The sequence below is a fragment of the Pristiophorus japonicus genome, chromosome 1 (assembly GCF_044704955.1).
Source record: "Pristiophorus japonicus isolate sPriJap1 chromosome 1, sPriJap1.hap1, whole genome shotgun sequence".
Taxonomy (NCBI): Eukaryota; Metazoa; Chordata; class Chondrichthyes; family Pristiophoridae; genus Pristiophorus; species Pristiophorus japonicus.
In genome coordinates this window covers 119,640,471-119,654,632 of record NC_091977.1, presented here as the reverse complement: position 1 = coordinate 119,654,632, position 14,162 = coordinate 119,640,471, and the positions used below count along the sequence as shown (strand labels likewise).

The following is a 14,162-nucleotide window of genomic DNA, read 5'->3' as shown; positions in this document are numbered from 1 at the left end:
AGTGCTTGAAGTAAATCAATCATTTACTATCTCATCATTAAATTAACTTGTTTTGTATTTGCCAAATGATTAAGACTGGAAGTTTTACATGGAATTTATTGCAGTGTTTAAAACTTTGTAAAATTGAAATATTTCTTAGAAGTTCCCTGCAAAGGCCTACAGTTTTGTAATAATTTATTCCAATGAAGAAACCTGACTACATACTCAAAAGGCTCAATCATAGATTTATTTATTCCACTAAACTAGAATTTTATTTTCAATCCATTATTAATTCATCACTTTAGTTAGTGATTCAATTGTTTATTCTTCCTTTTAATGTTGTCAGTCAGTACATTAAGCCTTCAAGAATCTAGTCAATAATTCTATTTTACAGTGGAATCTCCATCATCCGCTTCAGGTGAATAGTGGAAATTGGCAGATAATCACAAATCTTTAAAGTTTGATCTTTCATGTATGGTACAGTAATACCCTAGGCACAGGAAAAAATTAAGTACAATACAAATTACAAATAAAATAACATTTAGTCTTCATCAGTCAGGAGGATGTTGTTAATGCATTGCACAATGAAAGACACATCAGAAAGACTTTGGCCATGAAATCTGGCACCTTAGTGCCGATTGTTAAGGCCAGTTTCAGGAAAAAAAATGGAAGCCTGGCATCCACCTACTTCCAGCGCGTCCCACGACAGCTGCCATTTTGGCAGTACTGCAGTTGCCTACTCCCACTAGAAAAATGGTAATGAGGCAGACGTCAATGAATGTGCAACGTTGATTTGACGCACGACCTGCCATTTTGGATGTCACCGCTCCATTCAACGCCACACCAAAACATGAACAGCTGAATGTACATTCAGCTGCATGAGGAACCCACCAGTGCTATTTAAAGGGATCATCAACAACCTGCAGGTGACTTGTTTTTTGATTTCTACTGGTTCTGTGTAAGTTTGTGTAACTGTTTGGAGCTTTCTACAGTAATTTAAACTTGTGAGGTGGCAGGGAGTGGTGCTGCAAGAACGCATTGCTTCTGATTTCAAAGGTTCTGCTCAGACCATTTACTCTCAGTCATGGGGGCTCTACTTGAAGTACCCCTCGCAAACTCGAGTATGAAAGGGAGATGAAAGAGAGGCAGCAAAAATAGAGGACAAGCTACTCGCAGAGGGAGGAGGAGGAGGACTGTCTGATGTAGGCCTTACCCACCTCGGGTCTTCCGAGAGTACTTCTCCTACCTGCACTTAAGGCTGGAGCAGTGAATTAGGGGGCTCCGCTTCACCAAGGAGGTGATCACAGACTCGGCCACCTCATGGAATCAGACCTGCAGACTCAGAACAGGGTAATGATGGCTCTCCCAGTGGCCCTCAAGGTCACTGGGGCCCTCATTTTTTTTGCCACCGAGTCTTTCAAATCTGGAGCAGGAGACATAGCTAATTCAACATCCATCGCTGCAGCCGGGTGGTCCCAGAGGTTCTGAACACCAGGGAAGGGACTTCTTTATCTTCTCTCTGGAGGAGCGTGCATGTGGCTTTGACAGGCTATCAGGCTTCCCCATAGTGCAAGGTGCCATCAACTGCATGCACGTGGCTTTGCGGGCACTGTATATCAATCCTGAACTGTACCACAACCGCAACGGCTACCAGTCACTTAATGTTCAGTTGGTGTGCGATCACACCCAGCACATCATGATGGTGAATGCCCGGTATAGTGCAGCAGTCATGATGCCTTCATCCTGTGCCAGTCTGCAGTGCCTGCAGTCTTCTAGCCGCCATGTCGAATACAAGGGGGGGCTGTTCAGACACAAGGGCTATTCACTCTACAGCTGGCTGATGACTCCCCTCCACAACCCCACCACTCATGGCCGGCACTCAAATAATGAAAGACATGCTGCCTTGAGGAACCTCATCGAGCAGACCATCGGAGTGCTGAAGCAACGGTACTACTGCCTTAACCATTCGGAACAAGCCCTCCAGTACATGCTAGAGTGGGTGTCCCATTTGGTTTTGTTCACATGCATCCTCCACAACTTGGCCATTATTAGGGCATAGCCCTTGCCACCACGGGTTCCGCAATCACCTCGTGTGAGGTCAATCATTAAATTTCTTACAGCACTGGGCAACACACTGACAGCTTCTCCTATCTCCTCCCACTGCCTTCTGGTGTGCTGCCTGGAAGGCCTCCTGCACCGCCACTCCCTGCCACCCTCGCCGGAATGGAACAAGGCCTCCAGTGCTGCATCTGAGAACTTCCTTGCCCTCTCTCTTCCCTTTTGAGCCATGGCTTCAGAGTGACAATGAGGTGGTTCTGCAACAAAGCACCTCCCCTTTAAGTGGTGCAGAGAGCCGAGGCAAAATTTTATTGGCCATTGAACTGCACTTGATATTGGCTTCCCTCTTGAGCGCTAAGCCAAAGAGCAGCACGTTTAGTTGAGCGCTCCAATCACTATAATAAGCAGGTGGCACGAATTTTGCGTGTTGCCTGCACCACTTTGAACGAGCACGACAGATCATGCTTCGCGCTCCCTGGGCCTGTTTTTGAGCTTAATCGAATTTCACTCCCTTTGTCCCATAAAAATTCTACTGAATAATTGGGAAGGCAGCTGATTAAAAAGATCTCTACTGACGAAGGTTGCACTGCATTGTTCATGATTATAGAATGGTGCTAACTCTGAGGTCAAGGACTCTCAGTGGTTCTGAGATAAATTGTAGATGCCAGTGAAGCAAACCTTAACAAGAGACGTCTTGAGTTAAGATGGTGGTAATAATGATAGCAAACTAAAGTAGTAACTGTGATCCTTGAGCAATGTAAAGCCAAGGGCACTAGACAGGAAGGGGCTGGAGTCTCAGGATAAAGTTGTCCACAGTAGTGAATTAAACCAACACAAACTGCAGCATGTGGGTCAATCATAAGAACATAAGAAATAGGAGCAGGAGTAGGCCATTTGGCCCCTCGAGCCTGCTCCACCATTTAATATCATGGCTGATCTGATCATGAACACAGCTCCACTTCCCTGCCCGATCTTCATAACTCTTTATTCCCTTATCGCTCAAAAATCTGTCCATCTTCGCCTTAAATATTTTCAATGACTCAGCCTCCACAGCTCTCTGGGGTAGAGAATTCCACAGATTTACAATCCACAGAAGAAATTCCTCCATCTCAGTTTTAAATGGGTGGTCCCTTATTCTGAGACGATGGCCCCTAGTTTTAGTTTCCCCTATGAGTGGAAATATCCTCTCTGCATCCACCTTGTCAAGTCCCCTCATTATCTTATATGCTTCGATAAGATCACCTCTCATTCTTCTGAACTCCAATGAGTATAGGCCCAACCTACTCAACCTACCTTCATAAGTGAACCCCCTCATCTCTGGAATCAACCTAGTGAACCTTCTCTGAACGGCCTCCAATGCAAGTATATCTTTCCTTAAATGAGGAGACCAAAACTGCACGCAGTACTCCAGGTGTAGCCTCACCAATACTCTGTACAGTTGTAGCAGGACTTCTTTGCGTTTATACTTCATCCCTCTTGCAATAAAGGCCAATATTCCATTTGTCTTCCTGATTACTTGCTGTACCTGCATACTAACTTTCTGTGTTTCATGCAGAAAGACCCCCCAGGGGTCTTTGTGCATGAAAAGGGATTTGGACAGGCTAAGTGAGCAGGTAAAAATTTGGCAGATTACATAAGAACATAAGAAATAGAAGCAGGAGTAGGTCATACGGCCCCTCGAGCCTGCTCCGCCATTTAATACGATCATGGCTGATCCGATCATGGACTCAGGTCCACTTCCCTGCCCGCTCCCCATAGAAACATAGAAAATAGGTGCAGGAGTAGGCCATTCGGCCCTTCAAGCCTGCATCACCATTCAATATGATCATGGCTGATCATGCAACTTCAGTACCCCATTCCTGCTTTCTCTCCATACCCCTTGATCCCTTTAGCCATAAGGGCCACATCTAACTCCCTTTTGAATATATCTAACAAACTGGCCTCAACAACTTTCTGCGGTAGAGAATTCCACAGGTTCACAATTCTCTGAGTGAAGAAGTTTCTCCTCATCTCGGTCCTAAATGGCTTACCCCTTATCCTTAGACTGTGACCGCTGGTTCTGAACTTCCCCAACATCGGGAACATTCTTCCTGCATCTAACCTGTCCAATCCCGTCAGAATTTTATATGTTTCTGTGAGATCCCCTCTCATTCTTCAAAATTTCAGTGAATATAAGCCTTTCAAGATTAATAAAGGTAAAATATGCATAGTTCACCACAGGTATCATGGTATAGGAGATATGGTAATACTCCTTGTGTTCAAATTCACTTTTACATTAATTTAGAAGAGTATATAAAATAAATATACACATTAGAAGGCATCACAAACTAAAGCATTTATAGTACACTTAAAATATATAATTACCAAACATTGTAAAGAGGAAATAATTAACTTAATATAATTTTAAGGACTTCAGCGCAAATGTTATTAGAGTATGTACACATCAACTCTATCTGAATGTGAAATACATTACTCACTTTATTATAGTCTCTGGAATCTGAACATGCTGCATGGGAATCAGCTCCTCCAGCTCAGCCAGGCTACTGACGTATCTTATCTTACTGCTGAACTTCGAACTGATGAAAATAAATTATTTAAAAAATATTTTTATATCTTTCAAAGCATAAAGATAAACACAATATTACTGAGCAATCTCTTCTCAAAAGTTTTCTAAAATAAGTTTACATTTACTGCAAGTGGGTCAATGTCCCAAGTGCCCTAAATGGAACATTTGTTCCATGTCATTCTAAAGTATTTGAGGACCATCTGAGGAATTTTTCACACCTTTCATTTTTGCCCATATTGATGCAAGTTCAATGTAAGAACCTGTACATTAAAAAAAAACCTCAGATTGTGCCTATTTAGGGCATTTGCTGATAGGATGTAGTTGATCAGTTTTCTGATCTGGACCAGTTACACAGGATGGATTGCAGCTTGGGCACATGCCTGCCACTGTACATCCTCCTTCAATTTATAACATCTCAGGATGGATTCTCTGCTTGATAGACAAGACACACATTTCAGATACATGCAAACATTTGATCTGACTGATAATTCTACCAATATGTATATTGAAAACAGTTGTATAATGGGAACGGTATCATAATGGTCAAATTATGAGACTAGTAATCCAGAGGCCTGGACTAATAATTCAGAGACATGAGTTCAAATCCTACCTCCGCAGTTATGGAATTAAATTCAGTTAAAATGTTTTTTAAATCTGGAATAAAAAGCTAGTGTCAGTAATGGTAACCATGAAACTACCGGATTGTTGTAAAAACCCATCTGATTCACTGATGTCCTTAAGGGAAGGAAATCTGTCGCCCTTACCTGGTCTAACCTATATGTGACTCCAGACCCACAGCAATGTGGTTGACACTTAACTGCCCTCTGAAATGGGCTAGTAAGCCATTCAGTTGTAACAAGCCGTTATAGAAAATAAGAATAAGAATAAAACCGGACAGACCACTCGGCATTGACCTCGGCACCAGCTTTGGACACGACAACTGTACACCAAGCCCAGTCGACCCTGCAAAGTCCTCCTCACTAACATCTGGGGACATGTGCCAAAATTGGGAGAGCTGTCCCACAGACTCATCAAGCAACAGCCTGACATAGTCATACTCACAGAATCATACCTTTCAGCCAATGTCCCAGACTCCTCCATCACCATCCCTGCGAATGTCCTGTCCTACCGGCAGTTGGGAAGGAGTGGCTCTGGGAGTCCTCAACATTGACTCTGGACCTCATAAAGTCTCATGGCTTCAGATCAAGCGTGGGCAAGGAAATTCCCTGCTGATTACCACCTACTGCCCTCCCTCAACTGATGAATCAGTACTCCTCCATGTTGAATACCACTTGGAAGAAGCACTGAGCAAAAGCACTGAATGTACTCTGGGTGGGGGACTTCATTGTCCATCACCAAGAATGGCTCGGTAGTATCATTACTGATCGAGCACATCAGAGGCTGTGCATTCTGCAGCGAATGTCTCACCTACTGACTCCCCAAAGTCTTTCTACCATCTACCAATCAGGAGTGTGATGGAATACTCTCCACTTGCCTGGATGAGTGCAGCTCCAACAACACTGAAGAAGCTCGACACCATCCAGGACAAAGCAGCCCACTTGATTGGCACCCCATCCACCACCTTCAACATTCACTCCCTCCACCACCGGCGTACCATGGCTGCAAAGTGTATCATCTACAAGATGCACTGCAGCAACTCGCCAAGATTTCTTCGGCAGCACCTCCCAAACACATGACCTCTACCACCTAGAAGGACAAGGGCAGCAGGCGCATGGGAGCACCATCACCGGCAAGGCTGGGGATGCTAAGGTCCTGCCAAATTTAATAGCAAGACCCAATTTATAACCTTTTTCTTCCGTTTCCCACCCGCATCGGCCAGATTAATAGCTTGGCCGGTTGCCGAGCAGAAAAGCTAGCGGCAGGAGGCCTCAGCTGGGGACATGTGGGGAAAGTCCCTGCATAGTTCGATTGTGGAGCAGATGAGGATGGCAAGCTGGAAGTGGAGTGGCCGGAGCGGGGGTTGGAAGTTGCCAATCATGGCCGGCAGGGAGAGAGGCCGCAATCGGCAGAAGCAAGTCTGAAAGTTTACTTGAGGGGTCAGGGGGAGCACGCCTGCTCCTTTTGGACCAAAAGGAGTGCTATAAAAAGCACTTAGCTTCTTGAACCTGCAGCTCTCGCCTCTCTTTCACTGCCAGAGATACCCGGCCGGCAGCTGCTAAATTTAAATTAGGCTTCCAAGTGCACTGTGGGAGCCTGATTTAAATATGATAACAAAGTGTCCTGCCTCTCCAAGATGGGACACATGCATGCCTCATTCCCCTCTGCTGTTAAAAACTGCAACGGGCACATATGTGGCAGGTTAGGGACGAGTTCCCTGTTTTTGGGGTTTAACTCTTGACCGTCGTGAGTGAGTAGACAATCTATGGAAAAGGCTCCCTATAGAGACGGTGGAAGCAGTTAGTATTAATTAATTAATTCAAATGAAAATTAGTGAGGTAATGAAATTGGGGAGGGCTAACAAGGCAAAGGAATACACAATAAATCATAGAGGAACAGAGGTTCCTTATAGTGCATGTTCACAGATCCCTGAAGGTAGCAGGACAGGTAGATAAGGTGATTAAGAAGGCATATGGGATACTTTCCTTTATTAGCTTAGGCATAGAATACAAGAGCAGAAAGGTTATGCTTGAACGGCATCATCATCATAGGCAGTCTCTCAGAATCGAGGAAGACTTGCTTCCACTCTTAAAATAAGTTCTTAGGTGGCTGAACGGTCCAATATGAGAGCCACAGTCCCTGTCACAGGTGGGACAGATAGTCGTTTAGGGTAAGCGAGGGTGGGATAGATTTGCTGCATGCTCTTTCCGCTGCCTGCGCTTGATTTCTGCATGCTTTCAGCGATGAGACTCGAGGTGCTCAGCGCCCTCCCGGATGCACTTTCTCCACTTAAGGCAGTCTTTCGCCAGAGACTCTCAGGTGTCGGTGGGGATGTTGCACTTTATCAGGGAGGCTTTGAGGGTATCCTTGTAACGTTTCCTCTGCCCACCTTTGGCTTGTTTGCCGTGAAGGAGTCCGAGTAGAGCGCTTGCTTTGGGAGTTCAGTGTCTAGCATGCGGACAATGTGGCCTGCCCAGTGGAGTTGATCAAGTGTGGTCAGTGCTTCAATGCTGGGGATGTTGGCTTGGTCGGGGACGCTAATGTTGGTGCGTCTGTCCTCCCAGGGGATTTGTAGGATCTTACAGATACATCATTGGTGGTATTTCTCCAGCGACTTGAGGTGTCTACTGTATATGGTCCATGTTTCTGGGCCATACAGGAGGGCAGGTATTACTACAGCCCTGTAGACCATGAGCTTAGTGGCAGATTTGAGGGCCTGGTCTTCTAACACTCTTTTCCTCAGCCAGCCGAAGGCTGCACTGGCGCACTGGAGGCGGTGTTGAATCTCGTCATCAATGTCTGCTCTTGTTGATAGTAGGCTCCCAAGGTAAGGGAAATGGTCCACGTTTCCAGGGCCGCAGCGTGGATGTTGATGACTGGGGGGCAGTGCTGTGCGGTGAGGACAGGCTGGTGGAGGAGATTTGTCTTACGGATGTTTAGCATAAGTTCCGTGCTTTCGTTCGCCTCAGTAAATATGTCCTGGAGTTCAGTCTCTGTGTGTGCACAGATGCAGGTGTTGTCTGCCTATTGTAGCCCGACGACAGAGCTCGGGGTGGTCTTGGACCTGGCCTGGAGACGGCGAAGGTTGAGCAGGTTCCCACTGGTTCTGTAGTTTAGTTCCACTCCAGCGGGGAGCTTGTTGATTGTGAGGTGGAGCATGGCAGTGAGGAAGATTGAGAAGAGGGTTGGGGCGATGACGCAGCCTTGTTTGACCCCAGTCCGGATGTGGATTGGGTCTGTAATGGACCCGTTGGTAAGGATCACAGCCTGCATGTCGTCATGGAGCAGGTGGAGTATGGTGATAAACTTTTGGGGGCATCGGAAACGGAGGAGGACGCTCCATAGATCCTCGCGGTTGACAGTGTCAAAGGCCATTGTAAGGTCGAAGAAGGCCATGTATAAGGGCTGGTGCTGTTCCCTGCATTTTTCCTGCAGATGTCGCGCTGCAAAAATCATGACTGTTGTACCCCGTAGGGGACGAAATCCACACTGTGACTCCGGGAGGAGGTCCGCGGCCACAAGGAGAAGACGGTTGATGAGGACTCTACCGACAACTTTCCCAGTGGCTGATAGGGAGATTCCTCTGTAGTTGCCGCAGTCGGACTTTTTAAAGATGGTCACGATCACTGCATTTCTGAGATCTCCCGGCATGCTCTCCTCCCTTCAGGTGAGAGAGGAGGTCATGTATTCGCGCCAACAGCGCCTCTCCACCGGACTTCAGTGCCTCAGCAGGGATTCCATCCGCTCCCGTAGCCTTCTTGTTTTTAAGCTGTCTTATGGCTTTTTCTACCTCGTGCAATGTTGGGGTTTTACTGAGGTGGTGGCAGGTAGCATACTGCGGGACACTGTATAAAACACGAGGAAAGCCACAACTAGAGTATAGCGTACAGTTCTGGTTATCATATTACAGGAAAGATGTGAATGCATTAGGGAGGGTACAGAGGAAATTTACAGGGACGTTACCAGTACTGGAGAATTTTAGCTATGAGGAAAGATTGGATAGGATGTTTGCTGTGGAACAGAGGAGGCTGAGAGGAGATTTAATTGAGATGTATAACATTATGAGGGGGCCAGATAGAGTGAATAGGATGGAACTATTTCCCTTAGCAGAGGTGTCAACAACCAGCAGTCACAGATTTAATGAAACTGGTAGACAGATTAGAGTTGAGGAGAACTTTTTTCACCCAGAGGGTGGTGGGGGTCTGGCACTCACTGCCTGAAAGGGTGGTAGGGGCAGAAACCCTCATCACATTTAAAAAGTACTTGGATATGCACTTTTTTCCTTTGTTTTTGAAGTGCCATAACCAAGAGCTGGAAAATGGGATTTGGCTGGATAATTCTTTTTTGGCTGGCACAGACATGATGGCCCGAATGGCCTCCTTCTGTGCCATAAATTTCTATAATTCTATGATTAGTTTTTGGAGGCTCTAATATTTAACTTCATATGGCTAAAAGAGGGTCAGGTTTGGCAGCTCAATATTCGTTGTTACAGGAGTTTTAGACAGGATAGAGAGAGCGGGGGTGTCGCAGTACTGATTAAAGAAACTATTACAGCTGTGAGGAGGGATGATATGTTAGAGGGATCATCAAATGAGGTCATATGGGTCAAACTGAAAAAGTAAAAAAGGGGCGATCACACCGTTGGGCGTGCATTATAGAGCCCCAAACAGTGGGAGGGAGATAGGAGAGCAAATATGTAGGCAAATTTCTGTGAAGTCCAAAAACAATAGGGCAGTAATAGTAGGGGATTTCAACTATCCTAATATTGATTGAGACAAATATAGTGTGAAGGGTATAGAGGATGCAAAATTCCTAAAATGCATTCAAAAGAATTTTTTTAGTCCGTATGTAAGAAGCCCAACACGGGAGGGAACGGTTCTGGATTTAGTTTTGGGGACTGAAGCTGGGCGAGTGGAAGGGATATCACTTCAGTCAGATTCAAGGTAGTTATGGATAAGGACAAGGATAGACCAGGAATAAAAGTCCCAAATTGGGGAAAAGCTAACTTTGCTAAGTTGAGAAGTGATTTGGCCACAGTGGACTGGAAACAGCTACTTGAAGGTAAATCAGTGTCGGAACAGTGGGAGGTAGTCAAGGAGAAGATCTGGAGGGCTCAGGCCAAACATGTGCCCTTAAAGAAAAAAAGGTGGGAATAACAATTCTAGAGCCCGCGGGATGTCAAGGGACCTAAAAGGGAGGATAAAGAAAAAAAGGGAAGCTTATGTCATCCACCAATGGCTAAATACTGTAGAATCTCTGGAGGAATATAGGAAATTCAGAGATGAAATTAAAAAGGATATTAGGAATGCTAAGAGAGAGCATGAAAAATTCTTGGCAAGTAAAATCAAGGAAAACACAAAGATGTTCTATAAATATATTAAGAGCAAGAGGATAACTAAAGAAAGGGTAGGGCCTATTAGGGACAATAAGGGTAATCTGTGTGCGGAGGCAGAAGATGTGGGTATGCTTAATGAATACTTTGTGTCTGTTTTCACAAAGGAAAGGGGAAATGTAGATACTATTGTTGAGGAGGAGTGTGAAAATCTGAATGAAATAAACATAGTGAGACAGGAGGTATTAAGGGGTTTCGCAGCTTTGAAAGTAGCCAAGTCCCCAGGCCTGGATGAAATGCATCCCAGGCTGTTGAGCGAAGCAAAAGAGGAAATAGCAGAGGCTTTGACCATAATTTTCCAGTCCTCTTTGGATTCAGGCATGATGCCGGAGGACTGGAGGATTGCTAATGTGGTACCCTTGTTTAAGAAGGGAGAGAGGGATAGGCCGAGTAATTATAGGCCTGTCAGCCTAACCTCAGTGGTGGGAAAATTATTGGAAAGAATCCTGAAGGACAGGATAAATCTACATTTAGAAAGTCAAGAATTAATCACGGACAGTCAGCACAGATTTGTTAAGGGAAGATCGTGTTTGATTAACCTGATTTAATTTTTCAAGGAGGTAACCAGGAGGGTCGATGAGGGTAGTGTGTACGAAGTAGTGTATATGGACATTAACAAAGCTTTTGATAAGGTCCACATGGCAGACTGGTCATGAAAGTAAAAGCCCATGGGATCCAGGACAAAGTGGCAAGTTGGATCCAAAATTGGTTTAGAGATAGGAAGCAAAGGGTAATGGTTGATGGGAGTTTTTGTGACTAGAAGGATGTTTCCAGTGGGGTTTCACAGGGCTCAGTACTGGCTCCTTTGCTTTTTGTGGTATACATTAATGATCTAGATTTGAATATAGGGGGTATGATTAAGAAGTTTACAGATGACACTAAAATTGGCTTTGTGGTTAATAATGAAGAGGAAAATAATGTACTGCAGGAGGATGTCAATCTACTGGCCAGGTGGACAGAACAATGGCAAATGGAATTTAATTTGGAGAAGTGTGAGGTAATGCACTTAGTGAGGGTTATAAGGAGAGGGATTATACATTAAACGGCAGGCCACATAGAAGTGTAGATGAACAAAGTGCTTGTCCACAGATCCCTGAAAGTAGCAGCCCAGGTGGATAACGTGGTTAAGAAGGCATACGGAATGCTTGCCTTTATTGGCCGCGGCATAGAATACAAGAGTAGGGAGATTATGCTTAAATTGTATAATACACTGCTTAGACCACAGCTGGAATACTGCGTGCAGTTCTGGTCGCCGTATTATAGGCAGAACATGATTTGCACTGGAGAGGGTGCAGAGGAGATTTATGAGGATGCTGCCTGGAATGGAGAATCTTAGCTATGAAGACAGATTGGATAGGTTGGGTTTGTTCTCCTTGGAACAGAGGAGGCTGAGGGGAGACCTCATTGAGGTGTATAAAATTTTGAGGGGCCTGGATATAGTGAATAGCAAGGGCCTATTTCCCTTGGTGGAGGGGTCAATTACGAGGGGGCATAGGTTTAGGCTGGTTGGTGGAAGGTTTAGAGGAGATTTGAGGAGAAGCTTCTTCACGCAGAGGGTTGTGGGGGTCTGGAACTCGCTGCCTGGAAGGGTGGTGGAGGCAGAAACCTTCACCACATTTAAAAGGTGCTTTGATGTGTACTTGAAGTGCCGTAACCTGCAGGGATACGGACCTAGAGCTGGTAAGTGGGATTAGACTGGATAAGCTCTTGTTGGTTGGCGCAGACATGATGGTAAGTACTTCAGGGAATCTACTACGACCAGAGTGATCTCCTGGACTAATTTTGATCGCCTGGATGGGTTGGAGAGGAATTTTCCCAGATTTTTTTTTCCCCAATCGGCCTGGGTTTTTAATCTGTTTTTTTGCCTCTCCCAGGAGATCGCATGGCTCCGGCTGAGGTGGAGTGTAAAATGTTGCAATGCATGGAGTATCGTAGTTGTGTGGGGCGGACAGGTTGGGCTGGATGCTCTTCACCTGACGATCATTGTTCATTGTTCATAGGTTTATATGTAACCTTCAGGGCTCCTGACCGAGGGCCGTGTGGCTCTTTGTCGGCCGGCGCGGACACAATGGGCCGAAATGGCCTCCTTCTGCGCTGTACATTTTTATGTTTCTATATCTCTATATTCATCTGAGGATTATAATACCCAAAGTAACATCACCAGAGACGAATCATTAACAGGGGTGGGTTTATCCCGCCTCCAAATTCCCATGCTTAGTTCCATTGTGGCTGTCAGCTGCACAAAGAGACCAGCTAGTTGATACTACTGCACAAGACAACTCCAATCTCTGATAAACACAACCATGTGCAATGCCTATCTGGGATCTGCAAGTGCTTAGAATAGACACAATAGCAACCATAACTCCTGAGGCACTGGCTGTGCCTGCATCCAAATGAACTGAACTAATATGACGTCAGGTCATTACATAGTTTCACACTGCACCTAATGCATAGCTCATGAGATAATGCATATCTAACAAGGCCGGAGGGGGTGAGATTTCCAGCAGCAGTAATATGTAAATGGAGAGGGGAAGGAAAGAAGGTAGTGTACAATTAAAATTGTTATTTTAAGGTCCAACATTCAACATACAGATAGGTTGGGTTGTGCTACTGAAAAGATAGATCCACCGACATGAAAATATTTTTTGTGGCCCTCCATTGCAATGCCTGTTTCTTATGAGTGCTTAGACACTTTGGCCAGATTATGGTGTTTAGGCCTAGTTTAAATTATTGACATTCTAGTTCAACACTTCCCCCGCCACAACATCAATCTCCCTTTTCACAAAATTTAGTCTCCATACTGATTTTGACTGGACTGCTGAAAATCTCTGCCTCTGGTTTTGTATTGTATTGTCTTTTGGCTCACTGTAATATTTGCCTTTAGATAACTGAATATCCTAAGTCTCTAGGGTGTAATTGTTACCATTTTCATGGTAGGAAATTAGTGAAAAATCAAACTAATATTTTTCTCTAATAGACTATAATTTACCAAAACAATCCCAGGGTTGGATTTTTAGCTTTTAGGATTTCGGGGCGTTAATGACGACGGGGTGGTCCTGATACGCCTGGAAAAAGTTTGCGTCTCAGTCAGAATTGGGCAGCTGGGCCCTGAATGTGGGACGGAGTGGTAAAGGAGGCGTTGCACACCTCTCTTAGGGCGCTAGGCCAGCTGAGCATGTGAAAATCCCGAGCTAAACAGCTGGCCTGGCATTGCTTTAAGAGATGCCTGGGGGGGAAAAAAACACCACCAAAAACATTCTCAATACATAGCCCATGCCACCACAACATAAATCGCAAAAAACTAAAATAAAAAACAATCATACTTACCCAAGGTGGACATTACTTACCTCACTGCAGCCGCTACAGGCGTTCCCAGCAGGGCGTTCTATGGAGCGCTAGGAGTCGGATGGGAGTAAAAAATTGAGCCGGTGTCATAACCAGGGGCGTTGCACACCGGTTCACCTCTTCCGGGTGGCAATGCTCCGCGCCCCGCCGAAACTGGCCTCGAAAACCCCGGCTGGGCACTAGAAGTTGGCCACCCGCCCAGAA

At 45.3% G+C, this 14,162-nt stretch overlaps 1 protein-coding gene across 3 annotated transcripts in view; it reads right to left on the bottom strand.

Moving 5' to 3' along the window:
* Positions 1-14,162, bottom strand: part of LOC139265594 (protein prune homolog 2-like) — an 808,581-nt gene that overhangs the window by 42,630 nt on the left and 751,789 nt on the right. For all 3 annotated transcript variants that reach the window (XM_070882707.1, XM_070882715.1, XM_070882724.1), the window contains one exon: positions 4,515-4,613. In XM_070882707.1, the coding sequence (XP_070738808.1) occupies positions 4,515-4,613 (99 nt within the window). The remainder of the gene's footprint in view (positions 1-4,514; positions 4,614-14,162) is intronic.